Here is a 16,032-nt window from a genome sequence, read left to right as displayed (position 1 = left end):
GCATGGCTCAGTACGGGTGAGCGCATAAGCGCTGATCATGCCCGAGGCCTTAGGAGGGGCAGAAGAGTGTAAAGCTTTAAAAGTGAGAAGGAGAATTGAATGTGAGATGCGGGATTTGATCGGAAGCCAGGAGAGGGATTTCAGCAGGGAAGACGCTGAAGCAGATTTTGGAAAGAGTAGAGTGATTCTGGCAGCAGTTTTTAGGATAGATTGTAGGGGAGACAGGTGAGAGGCAGGAAGGCCGGACAGCAGGAGGTTACAGTAATCAAGACGGGAGAGAATGAGGGCCTGAGTAAGAGTTTTAGCAGTGGAGCAACAGAGGAAAGGGCGTATCTTTGTAATATTGCAGAGGAAACAGCAACAGGTTTTAGATACTTTTGAATGTGAAAGGAGAGTGTGACTCCTAGGCAGCGTGCTTGCACTACTAGGTGTATGACAGAACTTCCAACAGTAATGTGGAAGGAGGTAATGGGGCCAGGTTTGGGAGGAAATATGAGGAGCTGTTTTTGACATGTTGAGTTTAAGTCGGCGGAGGGCCATCCAGGATGATATCGCAGAGAGAGATTCAGAAACTTTGGTCTGTACACCAGGTGTAAGGTCAGGGGTTGAGAAAAAAATGTATGTGTCATCAGCATAGAGGTGATATTTGAACCCCAGAGATGTGGTTAGGTCACCTAGAGAGAGTGTGTACAGAGAATAGATAAGAGATCCCAGGACAGAACCCTGGGATACCCCCACAGAGAGATCAATAGAGGAGGAGGAGGAGGAGGTGTTGCAGAAGAGACACTGAAAGTACAATGGGAGAGGTAAGAGGAGATCCACGATAGAGCTTTGTTACGAATACCAAGAGTTTGGAGAATGTGAAGGAGGAGAGGGTGGTCCACGGTATCAAGTGCTGCAGAGAGATCGAGTAAAATGAGCAGAGTGTAATGACCTTTGTCTTTGGCAGCATGGAGGTCATTAGTTATTTTAGTGAGGGCTGTTTCATTGGAGCGAGCAGTGCGGAAGCCAGATTGTAGAGGGTCTAGGAGAGAATAGGTGGTGAGAAAATGGATCAGCCTAGAGAATACAAGACATTCAAGGAGTTTAGAGGCAAAAGGCAGGAGAGAGACAAGTCAATAGTTAGAAACAGGCAGGGTCACACTTGCTGTTTTTGAGTAATGGTATGACTTTTGCATGTTTGGAGGAGGAGGGAAAGGTACTTGAGTAGAGGGAGGAGTTAAAAAATCTCTATGAGAGTAGGTATTATAGAAGGAGCAAGAGGTCTTAGGAGATGAGAGGGAATTAAGTCAAGAGGGTAGGTGGTAGATGGAGAAGAGGAGATCAAAAGTGACACATCCTCCTCTGTGACAGCGGAAAAAGTGTCAAGGAATGCAGGAGGAGAGTTAGGAAGCTCGTAGGGTGGGAGGAGGAAACAGAGGGGATGTTCTAATGTATGGATTACACATTTCCTTGAAATAGTCAGCAAAGTCCTGAGGTGAGATGGAGGAAGGAGAAGAGGCAGCTTAATAAATCCGTTCTGTACTATGAGAAAATACTTGTAGCATTTAAAAAAAAAAAGAATGTTTTAAAGACATTTTTAATGTTTCTAATGTAGAAAGCATTTCCAAAGTGACAGCCCCTTTCCCTTCTGACAGGCTCTGGCTCTTGAGCCCCGCCCTCTCTCTCTAGCAGGGCACCAATTGTATCTAGTAACTGCCCAGTCAATCATATTTCAGGACTACATTGCCAGAATGCTTTGCAAGAACTGAATTAAATAACCCTGAGCAAGTGATCTATTACAGTCGATTACAGGAGAACGGATCGATGTGCAGTTTAGCTAATCACTTGTCAGTGTGCCGATTGTATTGATGCACATATTGAATGAACATTTTTGAGCCTCTAATAATATTTAAAAAGTATTTTTAATAAATCAATATAAAACAGTCTAATAGACCACACATAAACACATGGTACTACACAAATGACAAAAGATAAAATATATATATACTGCTGTCCTATACTAGGAGCAAGCACTCACACAAATACCATATGAACAGATACCCTGAGGTACCACACAGACCCTTAATGCAATACTGAGCTGCACAATATATACAGACTCAGACTCCGGACAGCCCCAGCCGGGGAGATGATACAAACAGTCCGCACTTCCTGGTGTGCAGCTACCGCCTCAGCCAATCAGCGCAGCGCGTGAGAGTGACCTCTCGTGACCTCCACAGCTGGGGCTGTCCGAACGCCTTTGCTCCTGCTTGTGGTTCAGTTTGCGCTACCCTGGTGAGTGCCTGCCTCCCCCATTGCAGTTTTTTGGCCCAGCGTCTGAGTCTGTATATATTGTGCAGCTCAGTATTGCATTAAGTGTCTGTGTGTTACCTCAGGGTATCTATACATATGGTATTTGTATGAATGCTTGCTCCTAGTATAGGGAAGCAGTATATATATTTTTATCTTTTGTCATTTGTTTAGTAACGTGTTTATGTGTGGTCTATTAGACTGTTTTATATTGATTTATTAAAAGTACTTTTTTAATATTATTAGAGGCTCATTTAAATTTTTGTGTTTATTATTTGTTATGTTTGGTAACTAATCCCCGGTGCGTTGAACCTGGTTCAAATACTGTATTAATGTCTATTCCTTGTGACTTTGGGCCTATGGGGTAGGAACTGTTCATGTAAAATAATATATACAGTACTGAATACTGCAGGCTATATTATACTGTAATTGTGAAGTGCGTTGAGTCTCATTTTTTTTTTTCAATACAAAAACATGAGCAAAAAGATATCCTTCTATGAATAAATGAGAGTGCTCTAGCCCAGGCCGGCCCAACTCCAGTCCTCGAGGGCCCCAAACAGGCCAGGTTTTCAGGATATCCCTACTTCAGCACAGCTGGCTCAATTAGTGGCTCAGTATGACCGAGCCACTAATTGAGTCAGCTGTGCTGAAGTAGGGATATCCTGAAAACCTGGCCTGTTTGCAGCCCTTGAGGACTGGAGTTGTGCAGGCCTGCTCTAGCCTAAGGCTGAGTCCATGGTCACTCAGCCCGTGCGGAGGCGCACTGAGGCTGAGGGAAAGCGAGTGCTTTCCCTGGCCTTAGTCCAAGCGCTATCCGGGGGCGTGTCGGGGGGGGGAGGGAGCCTGTGACGTCACGGAGCTGGTTCGCCCTCATTGGGCGACCCGCTCACGTGACCGGCCCTGCGCGCCGGCGAGCACCAAAACCAACATTTTTTCTAAGACACACGCTTCCGCACGCCTGCGGAAGCGTGCGCGAGCCCCTGCTAAAGCCGCTCTCATTACGGCTGCAGGGGCTCAGTGCCGAGCAGCACCTAATCGCTGACCATGCCCGAGGCCTAATTCTGCTACATTGACTGATCTGCAAAACTGATATACACCATTCTGGCTTTGCTAGTGTGACGGGAGAGGGTAACCAGGCTCTCTAATAAAGGTCAAGCCCGTTTTGGTTGATCCGTGTTCAAGGGTCTCAGAGAGTCAGCTTGTAACATTGTATCACTGTGTTATACTGTATGTATTAAAAGTATTTTTTGTGTTTCTCCCTTTCCGGCATGCAAGCAGGGATTGCTGGGGTATGAGTTTCAAGGGGGGGTTTGTGGAGGACCCGTTGACAGAATGTGCCTAGGAGGTTGGGGTCTGGAGTTGTCAGTTCCCCCGGTTATAAATGTACCCGGCAATCATGCCTTTTTCTTGGATACATGTAGGCACATTATCCCGGCAATACCTCCACTTGAAAACGCAAGCTTGACTCACCACTAAGGTACCCTGCTTCAGCACAGCCCAGAAAGGAGAATGAGGCACAGGGATAAAACATGTATTCCTGTAGCCGAGGGAATTCCTAGGTTAAGGGGGTTTCCCCAGCTAGTGTCAAGGTGACCCATAACCAGTATAAGGTTTGTGGGGTCCTCAACCGTATATAAGGTTGAGGGAGGACTCTGAGAGTCCAAACTGAGTCCAAGGGAAAGTGTGTAGCGCAGTGGTTCCCAAACTTTTTCGGTTCAAGGCTCCCTAAGGTGATCAGGATTTTTCCGCGGCGCCCAAAGTGAAAACAAAGTTGTATATACATACCTAACAGTTGCAGTGCGCAGTTGGTATGTCTCTCACGCAGACTCTGGCTCTCTCAGACACGCTCACGCAGACTCTCTCTCTCACACACGCAGACTCTCACACACGCAGACTCACACACGCTCACTCTCACACACGCTCACTCTCACACACGCTTTCACTCTCACACACGCTCTCACTCTCACATGCTCTCTCTCACTCTCTCTCTCACACACTCTCTCTCTCACACACACTCTCTTTCACACTCTCTCTCTCACACTCTGTCTCTCACACTCACTCTCTCTCACGCACTCTCTCTCACACAATCTCTCTCTCTCACACTCTCTCTCACACGCTCTCTCTCTCACACTCTCTCTCTCTCACCCTCCCGCCTCGCATGTATTTCTCTCCCCTGCTTCTTACTCTTACTCCCTCTTTTCCTCACTCACCCCCTCTCTCCTCTCCCTCCGTCAATTACCCCACGCTTACTCATTCCGTCTCCCCCCCCACAATTCCCCCCACAAGATATATACCTAAAAACTTCCCACCCCCGAATACATACAAAAAAATCCCCACCCCCCAAATATATACAACCTCCCCCCAAATGCATACAAAAAAACCCACCTAATTTGTTATTTATATATATATATATATATATATATATATATACACATATACACACAATCACACACACCCCCAATACATATAAAAATTACCCCAATACCCCCAATACATATACAAATTACCCCAACACACCCAATACATATAAACATTACCCCAAGACCCCCAATACATATACAAATTACCCCAACACATAAAAATTACCCCAACACCCCCAATACATATATTTACCTTGGGGATGATGGTCAGACTGGTGGCTTGCGGGGGGGGGGGGAGGGAGGAGTGGCGTGCCGGTGATGCGTGGAGCCGATGCTGCGCGGGGGGGGGTGGGGAGTGTATGGCTGAACTGCCCGGTCCCTGCACTGGGGAGGTCAGTGCTGCGGGGGCCTGTGCCACGTGGGGGGAAGGCCGGTGTGCTGCGGTGGGAGGGCCGTGTGCTGCTGGGAGACATCTGTGTCCCGGTGCTGCTCCTCCAGCGTGCGCGCCGGGCCTCCCTCTCTCTTACTTCCGGCGCTGCCAGGGAGACCCGGCGCCAGCTTCAGAGGTTTTTTTTCAGAGGTTTTTTTTTTTTTTTTTAATTAACTAGCAGCCCTTGTTCCCCGCTGCTGGCGGCCCTGATCGCGGCGCCCCTCTAGCCAAGCCGCGGCGCACCAGGGCGCCGGGGCGCAGCAGAGAGATCGAGTAAAATGAGCAGAGTGTAATGACCTTTGTCTTTGGCAGCATGGAGGTCATTAGTTATTTTAGTGAGGGCTGTTTCATTGGAGCGAGCAGTGCGGAAGCCAGATTGTAGAGGGTCTAGGAGAGAATAGGTGGTGAGAAAATGGATCAGCCTAGAGAATACAAGACATTCAAGGAGTTTAGAGGCAAAAGGCAGGAGAGAGACAAGTCAATAGTTAGAAACAGGCAGGGTCACACTTGCTGTTTTTGAGTAATGGTATGACTTTTGCATGTTTGGAGGAGGAGGGAAAGGTACTTGAGTAGAGGGAGGAGTTAAAAAATCTCTATGAGAGTAGGTATTATAGAAGGAGCAAGAGGTCTTAGGAGATGAGAGGGAATTAAGTCAAGAGGGTAGGTGGTAGATGGAGAAGAGGAGATCAAAAGTGACACATCCTCCTCTGTGACAGCGGAAAAAGTGTCAAGGAATGCAGGAGGAGAGTTAGGAAGCTCGTAGGGTGGGAGGAGGAAACAGAGGGGATGTTCTAATGTATGGATTACACATTTCCTTGAAATAGTCAGCAAAGTCCTGAGGTGAGATGGAGGAAGGAGAAGAGGCAGCTTAATAAATCCGTTCTGTACTATGAGAAAATACTTGTAGCATTTTAAAAAAAAAAGAATGTTTTAAAGACATTTTTAATGTTTCTAATGTAGAAAGCATTTCCAAAGTGACAGCCCCTTTCCCTTCTGACAGGCTCTGGCTCTTGAGCCCCGCCCTCTCTCTCTAGCAGGGCACCAATTGTATCTAGTAACTGCCCAGTCAATCATATTTCAGGACTACATTGCCAGAATGCTTTGCAAGAACTGAATTAAATAACCCTGAGCAAGTGATCTATTACAGTCGATTACAGGAGAACGGATCGATGTGCAGTTTAGCTAATCACTTGTCAGTGTGCCGATTGTATTGATGCACATATTGAATGAACATTTTTGAGCCTCTAATAATATTTAAAAAGTATTTTTAATAAATCAATATAAAACAGTCTAATAGACCACACATAAACACATGGTACTACACAAATGACAAAAGATAAAATATATATATACTGCTGTCCTATACTAGGAGCAAGCACTCACACAAATACCATATGAACAGATACCCTGAGGTACCACACAGACCCTTAATGCAATACTGAGCTGCACAATATATACAGACTCAGACTCCGGACAGCCCCAGCCGGGGAGATGATACAAACAGTCCGCACTTCCTGGTGTGCAGCTACCGCCTCAGCCAATCAGCGCAGCGCGTGAGAGTGACCTCTCGTGACCTCCACAGCTGGGGCTGTCCGAACGCCTTTGCTCCTGCTTGTGGTTCAGTTTGCGCTACCCTGGTGAGTGCCTGCCTCCCCCATTGCAGTTTTTTGGCCCAGCGTCTGAGTCTGTATATATTGTGCAGCTCAGTATTGCATTAAGTGTCTGTGTGTTACCTCAGGGTATCTATACATATGGTATTTGTATGAATGCTTGCTCCTAGTATAGGGAAGCAGTATATATATTTTTATCTTTTGTCATTTGTTTAGTAACGTGTTTATGTGTGGTCTATTAGACTGTTTTATATTGATTTATTAAAAGTACTTTTTTAATATTATTAGAGGCTCATTTAAATTTTTGTGTTTATTATTTGTTATGTTTGGTAACTAATCCCCGGTGCGTTGAACCTGGTTCAAATACTGTATTAATGTCTATTCCTTGTGACTTTGGGCCTATGGGGTAGGAACTGTTCATGTAAAATAATATATACAGTACTGAATACTGCAGGCTATATTATACTGTAATTGTGAAGTGCGTTGAGTCTCATTTTTTTTTTTCAATACAAAAACATGAGCAAAAAGATATCCTTCTATGAATAAATGAGAGTGCTCTAGCCCAGGCCGGCCCAACTCCAGTCCTCGAGGGCCCCAAACAGGCCAGGTTTTCAGGATATCCCTACTTCAGCACAGCTGGCTCAATTAGTGGCTCAGTATGACCGAGCCACTAATTGAGTCGGCTGTGCTGAAGTAGGGATATCCTGAAAACCTGGCCTGTTTGCAGCCCTTGAGGACTGGAGTTGTGCAGGCCTGCTCTAGCCTAAGGCTGAGTCCATGGTCACTCAGCCCGTGCGGAGGCGCACTGAGGCTGAGGGAAAGCGAGTGCTTTCCCTGGCCTTAGTCCAAGCGCTATCCGGGGGCGTGTCGGGGGGGGGAGGGAGCCTGTGACGTCACGGAGCTGGTTCGCCCTCATTGGGCGACCCGCTCACGTGACCGGCCCTGCGCGCCGGCGAGCACCAAAACCAACATTTTTTCTAAGACACACGCTTCCGCACGCCTGCGGAAGCGTGCGCGAGCCCCTGCTAAAGCCGCTCTCATTACGGCTGCAGGGGCTCAGTGCCGAGCAGCACCTAATCGCTGACCATGCCCGAGGCCTAATTCTGCTACATTGACTGATCTGCAAAACTGATATACACCATTCTGGCTTTGCTAGTGTGACGGGAGAGGGTAACCAGGCTCTCTAATAAAGGTCAAGCCCGTTTTGGTTGATCCGTGTTCAAGGGTCTCAGAGAGTCAGCTTGTAACATTGTATCACTGTGTTATACTGTATGTATTAAAAGTATTTTTTGTGTTTCTCCCTTTCCGGCATGCAAGCAGGGATTGCTGGGGTATGAGTTTCAAGGGGGGGTTTGTGGAGGACCCGTTGACAGAATGTGCCTAGGAGGTTGGGGTCTGGAGTTGTCAGTTCCCCCGGTTATAAATGTACCCGGCAATCATGCCTTTTTCTTGGATACATGTAGGCACATTATCCCGGCAATACCTCCACTTGAAAACGCAAGCTTGACTCACCACTAAGGTACCCTGCTTCAGCACAGCCCAGAAAGGAGAATGAGGCACAGGGATAAAACATGTATTCCTGTAGCCGAGGGAATTCCTAGGTTAAGGGGGTTTCCCCAGCTAGTGTCAAGGTGACCCATAACCAGTATAAGGTTTGTGGGGTCCTCAACCGTATATAAGGTTGAGGGAGGACTCTGAGAGTCCAAACTGAGTCCAAGGGAAAGTGTGTAGCGCAGTGGTTCCCAAACTTTTTCGGTTCAAGGCTCCCTAAGGTGATCAGGATTTTTCCGCGGCGCCCAAAGTGAAAACAAAGTTGTATATACATACCTAACAGTTGCAGTGCGCAGTTGGTATGTCTCTCACGCAGACTCTGGCTCTCTCAGACACGCTCACGCAGACTCTCTCTCTCACACACGCAGACTCTCACACACGCAGACTCACACACGCTCACTCTCACACACGCTCACTCTCACACACGCTTTCACTCTCACACACGCTCTCACTCTCACATGCTCTCTCTCACTCTCTCTCTCACACACTCTCTCTCTCACACACACTCTCTTTCACACTCTCTCTCTCACACTCTGTCTCTCACACTCACTCTCTCTCACGCACTCTCTCTCACACAATCTCTCTCTCACACGCTCTCTCTCTCACACTCTCTCTCTCTCACCCTCCCGCCTCGCATGTATTTCTCTCCCCTGCTTCTTACTCTTACTCCCTCTTTTCCTCACTCACCCCCTCTCTCCTCTCCCTCCGTCAATTACCCCACGCTTACTCATTCCGTCTCCCCCCCCACAATTCCCCCCACAAGATATATACCTAAAAACTTCCCACCCCCGAATACATACAAAAAAATCCCCACCCCCCAAATATATACAACCTCCCCCCAAATGCATACAAAAAAACCCACCTAATTTGTTATTTATATATATATATATATATATATATATATATACACATATACACACAATCACACACACCCCCAATACATATAAAAATTACCCCAATACCCCCAATACATATACAAATTACCCCAACACACCCAATACATATAAACATTACCCCAAGACCCCCAATACATATACAAATTACCCCAACACATAAAAATTACCCCAACACCCCCAATACATATATTTACCTTGGGGATGATGGTCAGACTGGTGGCTTGCGGGGGGGGGGGGAGGGAGGAGTGGCGTGCCGGTGATGCGTGGAGCCGATGCTGCGCGGGGGGGGGTGGGGAGTGTATGGCTGAACTGCCCGGTCCCTGCACTGGGGAGGTCAGTGCTGCGGGGGCCTGTGCCACGTGGGGGGAAGGCCGGTGTGCTGCGGTGGGAGGGCCGTGTGCTGCTGGGAGACATCTGTGTCCCGGTGCTGCTCCTCCAGCGTGCGCGCCGGGCCTCCCTCTCTCTTACTTCCGGCGCTGCCAGGGAGACCCGGCGCCAGCTTCAGAGGTTTTTTTTCAGAGGTTTTTTTTTTTTTTTTTAATTAACTAGCAGCCCTTGTTCCCCGCTGCTGGCGGCCCTGATCGCGGCGCCCCTCTAGCCAAGCCGCGGCGCACCAGGGCGCCGGGGCGCACACTTTGGGAAACACTGGTGTAGAGAATAAGGCAGATATAAATAAAACTACAATATTTTCCCTGTTCTGTCCCCTGTACCCAGGGACTCAGAAGTGTATTAAAATATACTTTAATGTAATGTAATGTGTTTTTTACATTCGGTACCGATGTCCAAACAGGCTGCCGAGCTAACCCATAGGCGCCGGTAAGTCTTCTGGACATCGGAGTTCAAAGCAGCCAGAGGAAGCCCAGATTTGTTAATAGCATTTGGTCAGCGGGGAAAGGTGGAGTACCAGGTCCGGAGATCAATGGCAGTCCTACGGGATGCCACTTGCCCTGCCAGACCTGGTGGAGCCTGCTCAGCGCATGGCATTCAGATAGCCAGGGAGAGAGGTGGCAGGCTTGCGCATGTCTCTTGGCTTTTTCGGATTTCCCGTTGACCCAGCTTTTCTAGCCGACTTGGCTCTGATTGGTTGCCTGGGAAAGTTCCCAAGTGTTGATTTGCTGTTCAGTTTTGTGTGTATAAAATACTATAAAAATCGATGAGCCAATCAGATTCGCAGTCTCCGATAGTAAGAGTGCGGACGGGCTTTTCAAAGTTGCTTCTGTGTAAATAGCAGAGCAACCAGCTTCAATTTTGAGCCTGAAAAGCCTGCCCACCAGAGTCTAAGTCCCGACTTTTACGCCCAAGTTCTCAGAAACGATCGTAGCGGATGCGGCTGGGATTTTATGCCAATTTGAATTCCAGGAGATTTGGACTAACTCGCGGTCAGGAAGAACCAAGTTCTCAGAAGGGAACGTAGCGGTGGCGTATGGAATTTTATGCCATTTGGTTTCCAGAGATTTGGTTTGGAGATCCCGGGCTAAGTCCCCGTCAGGGTAAAACTCTCCCATAGAGTTCCCTGCACCTAGGAAAGTCTCGTTTTCGACACCAGTCCCAACGTAAGTGTGTCTTTTTGTCTGTATTTTGTGTATCATTGTGTGTAAGCGAATTTATGCAGAATAAACTAAAATGTATTTCATTACCTTGTTTTTCTCAATGAATGATCCCGGTAAAAAGGTGTAAATAACCTTGTCTCTTGTGAAAGCTTATTTACTGGTAGCAGCGGTGGGATCATTGAGCTTTAAGCTATAAAGTCCTGCAGGGATTTATAACATAAAGAGGAACTCGTAAGATTGTGAGTTCCCAAAACAAGTAGTGACTTACCAGTACTCACGTTTCACAAAGCAGATAAAGCGCAGGTTCTCTCGTCACTTTAAGCTTAGTGTCACCAGGACGGTACCGGACCTGGGACCATTCCAGAATCATAACTCGGTGTGAGGGATATGGAGGACCGACCGCCCGTCGGGCAAAGACTCAGCTGGAGGAGGATCTCGAGCGCCATGAAGCGGGCATAGCTTCACCTGCTGATGCAGGGGCAACCACCCAGCCAGGGTCCAGGAGGATCTTCCAGCCCTGGAGGTAGTGGAGGTGGAGGAGGAGAACAGGGAAGAAAAGGACCCAGATTGTGAGCGTGAACCAGGGAGTGCAGCCCCAATTGCTTCCGTTCTCCCTACCACAGAACTTACTTCTCTCATCGCCGTTTGGGGAGAAGGGGTCACATTCAAGCAAAGGTTGCAGTTGATTGCAGCTTCTCAAGGTGTGCAGCCCCCAAGACCCCGACGGGACACTGACCAACCTCCACTGCCAAAGGTGTCACGCTACAGCTTCAGCAAGTTTGTAGATGGTATGGACGACATTGACGGATTTCTCAAGGGTTTGAGGATCAGTGTTTCCGGTCCCGTGTGAAAAGTTTTACATTTTTTTACTTTGATTGTAATTATGTATACAGGTGTGAATTTGTGAATCTGTCCGTGATTGGTTGAGCATTACACCCTGAACGGCCAATCATTTGCATTATTAGGGTATAAATATCATCTGTATTTGTGCAGTTAATTATCCCTGTATAAGTAGACTAGCTCTACGAAATGCGTAGGCGGTTATTGTATTGAGCAACAATTGCTTTTTTATCCCAATTCACTGTGTTCTGCTTTTAACAGAGCCTGCGGTAAGCCATTCTGAGTCAGTGCTAGTTGGTCGCATTTATGCGGCAGGATTCTGGTGACGTGAGCAGCTCCGCCTTAGTGCTCCGTAAGCGAACGACTAACATTGTGGGTACTGAGCCTCAGAGCCAACAGTGAGGGATTATAACTGTTCTATTATATTCAACTGAACATTGTGGGTTCCCTGCTGAGCAAGTCATCACCGCGCTTGGAGCGGGTACAGCTGTGGGTGCGAGCCTGGACATCAGAGCGCCCAGATACAAGGACACCATCACCTACCAGGCAGGGACTGGAGCGACAACGGCGGAAGCTTGCAGAACTGAGACCAGTTGTATGCTTCAGTGGTAACATGTGCCCCAAACATGCCCTATTTTAACCTTTGGAATTTCTGTACGTACATATAATACCACCTTTTTATTTATCACATTAAATTTACATTATTACTGTACGCTATGAGAGTTGTGCGCTGTCTTTTTCCTTTTCACACGAATGTAACCCCTCTACTTTTAGCTCTCAGACTTATAACTATTGCTGAGGCTTGAGAGCCTTGTCACTTATTGGGCCCCACGTGTCCTCCGATCAGACGGAAGGAATAATACAAACACAATATGGGTAATTCACTTTGTTTACTATACACTCATAAACTCAGGCACCTTGTGATCCTCAGCAGAGGATCACTACACACTGTACACACATACACACACACACAACACAATCCCCAATTAGCACTGCGCAGATGTGAATCAGTGTCAGTGGTGTAGTAGCCACCCAATCGTGGGCATGTTGGCTTATGGTGGTTCCAGCACACCGTGGGAGCTCGTGTTGAACGGAACCTGTTGCAGGCCTGTTTTTCAAAAAGGTGCTCCGGTACCACTGTGTCTTTATAGCCGTTGAGGATCCCCACCAGTGGCACGTGATCTCTTTTCCACTCTAGAACTGAAGAGCTCAGCTTCCGTCACCACTTGCACTCTCTCTGTAGACCTCAAAAAGCATGCTGTGCTCAGGTCTGCCCCCTCTTAAAAACTCCTCTCCCTCTCGGTTCCTCCTCCTTCACCAGCCTCTCTACTGGCTCATTATAGTCACATGTCCAATAGAGAGGAACCCTCTTGGGGGGCAGTGTGCATGCGTTGCTTGCCATACACTGGGGGCTACACACACCATACATCCACTATATATTGCCACACCTGTTATACATGCACCATATACAGTACTCAGACCATACATGCTATACATTATATATATTACACACACCACCATACATGTACCATATACATGTATACTATACACGCACCATATACTGTAAAGCACAGATGTGTACCATATACAAACTCAACATATATGCATCACATACATACTCACACTTACATGCACTACGTACAAACACTACGTATACACTATGTTCATAGACAGAACCCACACATATATACTGTATTCATACATAAACAGAAATATACAGTAGAAATATACACAGTAGAAAGTTGTTGGGAGGTCTAGGAAGGAGTGTCTAAGGAGGGCTCAGGAGCACCATCTGCTGTCCGGATGCTGCAATGTTGAAGCAGCCTGGCAAGTGTCCCCTATCCTGCAAGCCAGTCAGTTCCCAACTCAAGTATAGTAAGGGTAAAACATTCTTTCTTTTTTAGAAAATATCCGAATCAAAGATTTTACATGTGCATTTTATTTTCACAGGTTTTGTTTTAATATATAAAATATTCTACAAATTATCCATATTTCAGCTGCTAAACAAAAGCACAAGGGGGACTGCAGCTTTAAAGTGTTGTTCTAAGCTCAAACTGCCAAGTCAGAGCAGGTGCACCAGGAGAAGTCTGAAGGGTCTGGTGGTGTGGCTACCACTGCTTCCTAAATATGGATTGAATATAAAACTCTATTTATGAGCTCATAATCCCATAGAAAACCACACTGGGTTACATTTGCAAAGCTACTCCACGAGACCTACACGTATGACTGGGTAAATGTCAAGTGAATGGGCTGTATAGTGCCATTCACCACTGGGAGGTGTCTTCTGGAATAGCACTGCTTAGTAAATATGGCCCTTGAATGGGCTGTAAAGTAACTTGTGGCATATTATAATTCCTCTTAGTAAATATGGCACATTGTGTACATTGGCTACAGTATAAATGTCTTCCGGAGCATGTTTCTTGGACACCTAGCATGTCTCAAAATTGCAATAGAATGTCTTCCAGTTCTTCATTTAATATTTTGGCAGCCATAACATAATACCATAGAGTAAATCGGCCATTTATTTCTTATGTTGATCCAATTAAAGGTATCCCATCTATATATAATATATGCTTCTTCATAACCTTTGTGGCTTGTAGAACTCTATCTGTTGTTCACATTATACCAGATTTCGTGGAATGCTACGATAGTTTATAGTATAGTAATATTGTTCATAATATATATTCATAATATAGTATTATAGTTCATAATTTAGTGCATGAAATACATTATGCAGAAATCCAAGAGATGGTTAAAAAAAAATCTTTCAAACTCTTGGTGAATCCCAAGTTCAATTGCTTGCGTACTAATCACATCAAAAATGCCTCACATATACATTTTAATATTCTGCATTATAACTTTTTCTGAAACAAATCTGAATGTATTTACTTTTTTTTTTTTTCAGTCCAGTTGCCATCTGGTCCAGGCTGTCAGGGTGTCAAGAAGTCAATGTCTCTGCCTGTAAACTCCTTAAGGACTGGACCCTCTCTGTCACCAGTGATTATCTCTAAAACCCAGAGCCACTCATTGTATTCTTTCCTACCTGTTCTAAGAAGAGAACCTCTAAGGACCACTCGTGTACTCCCTGCCATCCCAAGTCAGAAGGGACACAGTACAACAGAAAGCCTTATGAAATCTCCAAACAAATCAGATACAAATGATTAGTCATACATTGCTGGTCAGAGATACAGAGATTTATGCAGTGTGTTTTATGTACTGTATGTTGCTGTGTGAGAAGTATACATGTGAACATTTTGTATTTAAGTTCCTAATACTGATTAAGAGCATAATATAGGTTTTGCTATTTTTTGAAAAGCTATTCATTTTTCTAAGTTATTATTTTGTGATCTTCCATGCCAAAAATATGAGCAACAAATGCAAATAATGCTTTCAAAGATATGGGGTAATTTAATTTCATTTTTTTTAAAAACTCAATCATTTATTTTAATTGTGTACAATAAAAAGGAAAGGAGAACAAAGGTGAATATCATTTCTTCTTCCTACATTTAATTGAAAATATCAGAAATATAAAACTGGTATATTGTAACCAGGATGTCACTCTTCAATACGTATGTTTTAATATTTAGTGGTCATGTTTTTGAAAATAGCTGTGAAAATCCAGGTCATCAGAGCCAAAATGTCTTTCTTAAATAGGTTATGTTCAGAATTTCACCATCTTTCACCATCTATTAGGGAACACACAAGCTCTGAGTAACAGCATCTCATTGTACTGGGACTAATTAAATTGCAGTATCCAAATTGTGAATTGTCATTGAAACAATCTGCTATTCAAAAAAAAACTCACAAACCTACTCTACACAATCCCTTACTTTAAAAAGGCTCCTAAAAATGTGCCTTATTATGCTCAGATCCTCAAGCTACCATAATTTGCAGTTGTACAGAATGCAAAAAATCAGGTAAGTAGGTTATTCTGCTAACAGCCAGTCCAACATATTCTATTCTATATTCAATTTCTTCTGGCATAGAAGGTGCCTTAATACTACAAGGTAATGATTATCTGTATGTGCGAGGGTGAGGGAATGTGAAAGCTTTATGTAATGGTGTTTCCCCCTATCGGAGATTCCCGTTACCAGGTGTATGAAGCATGCTACCTGTTGGCTCGCAATGTTTGTGGGGACTGCAGAACAGGCATCTGGGGTACATACCCGACATTTACTCCATGGTACTCAGCGCCTCCTTCTGCTGTAGGCTCCAGACGTATGAAGGTAATCTCCCACAGTAGAACAGACTCCTCTCCCCCAGGAAAGATTACAAACCAGGCAGGAGGTATATGTAACAGGAACTGTTTTATTCTTCTGCTCAGCACATTCTCAAGGCAATTCTGCCCAATGCAGTCACTACTCCGGTCTCTCAAACTTCAGTTGGAGCCTGGACCTGCACTACGGGTCAAGGGTCCCAGCAGCAGTCCTAGCTCTTCCCTGGTCATCTTGCAGAACCAGGGGAATAGGTAATCACACTCTCCCCTGAAGTGAAGTAACCTGGGCC

General features: G+C 45.7%; 1 protein-coding gene across 3 annotated transcripts in view; it reads left to right on the top strand.

The window, feature by feature from the left end:
- The window catches only part of ANKRD55 (ankyrin repeat domain 55), a 136,895-nt gene extending 121,626 nt beyond the window's left edge, over positions 1-15,269 (top strand). For 2 of the 3 annotated variants that reach the window (XM_075589250.1, XM_075589258.1), the window contains one exon: positions 14,432-15,268. In XM_075589250.1, the coding sequence (XP_075445365.1) occupies positions 14,432-14,691 (260 nt within the window). In that variant the 3' untranslated portion in view covers positions 14,692-15,268. Of the gene's footprint in view, positions 1-14,431 lie in introns of all 3 variants that reach the window. The other variant, XM_075589242.1, reaches the window with a different exon arrangement.
- The last annotated feature ends 763 nt before the right edge of the window (positions 15,270-16,032 follow it).

Source organism: Ascaphus truei, chromosome 1, assembly GCF_040206685.1.
Source record: "Ascaphus truei isolate aAscTru1 chromosome 1, aAscTru1.hap1, whole genome shotgun sequence".
Classification (NCBI taxonomy): domain Eukaryota; kingdom Metazoa; phylum Chordata; class Amphibia; order Anura; family Ascaphidae; genus Ascaphus; species Ascaphus truei.
Note: the sequence above shows the minus strand (reverse complement) of the source record. Positions and strands in the feature narration are given on the sequence as shown.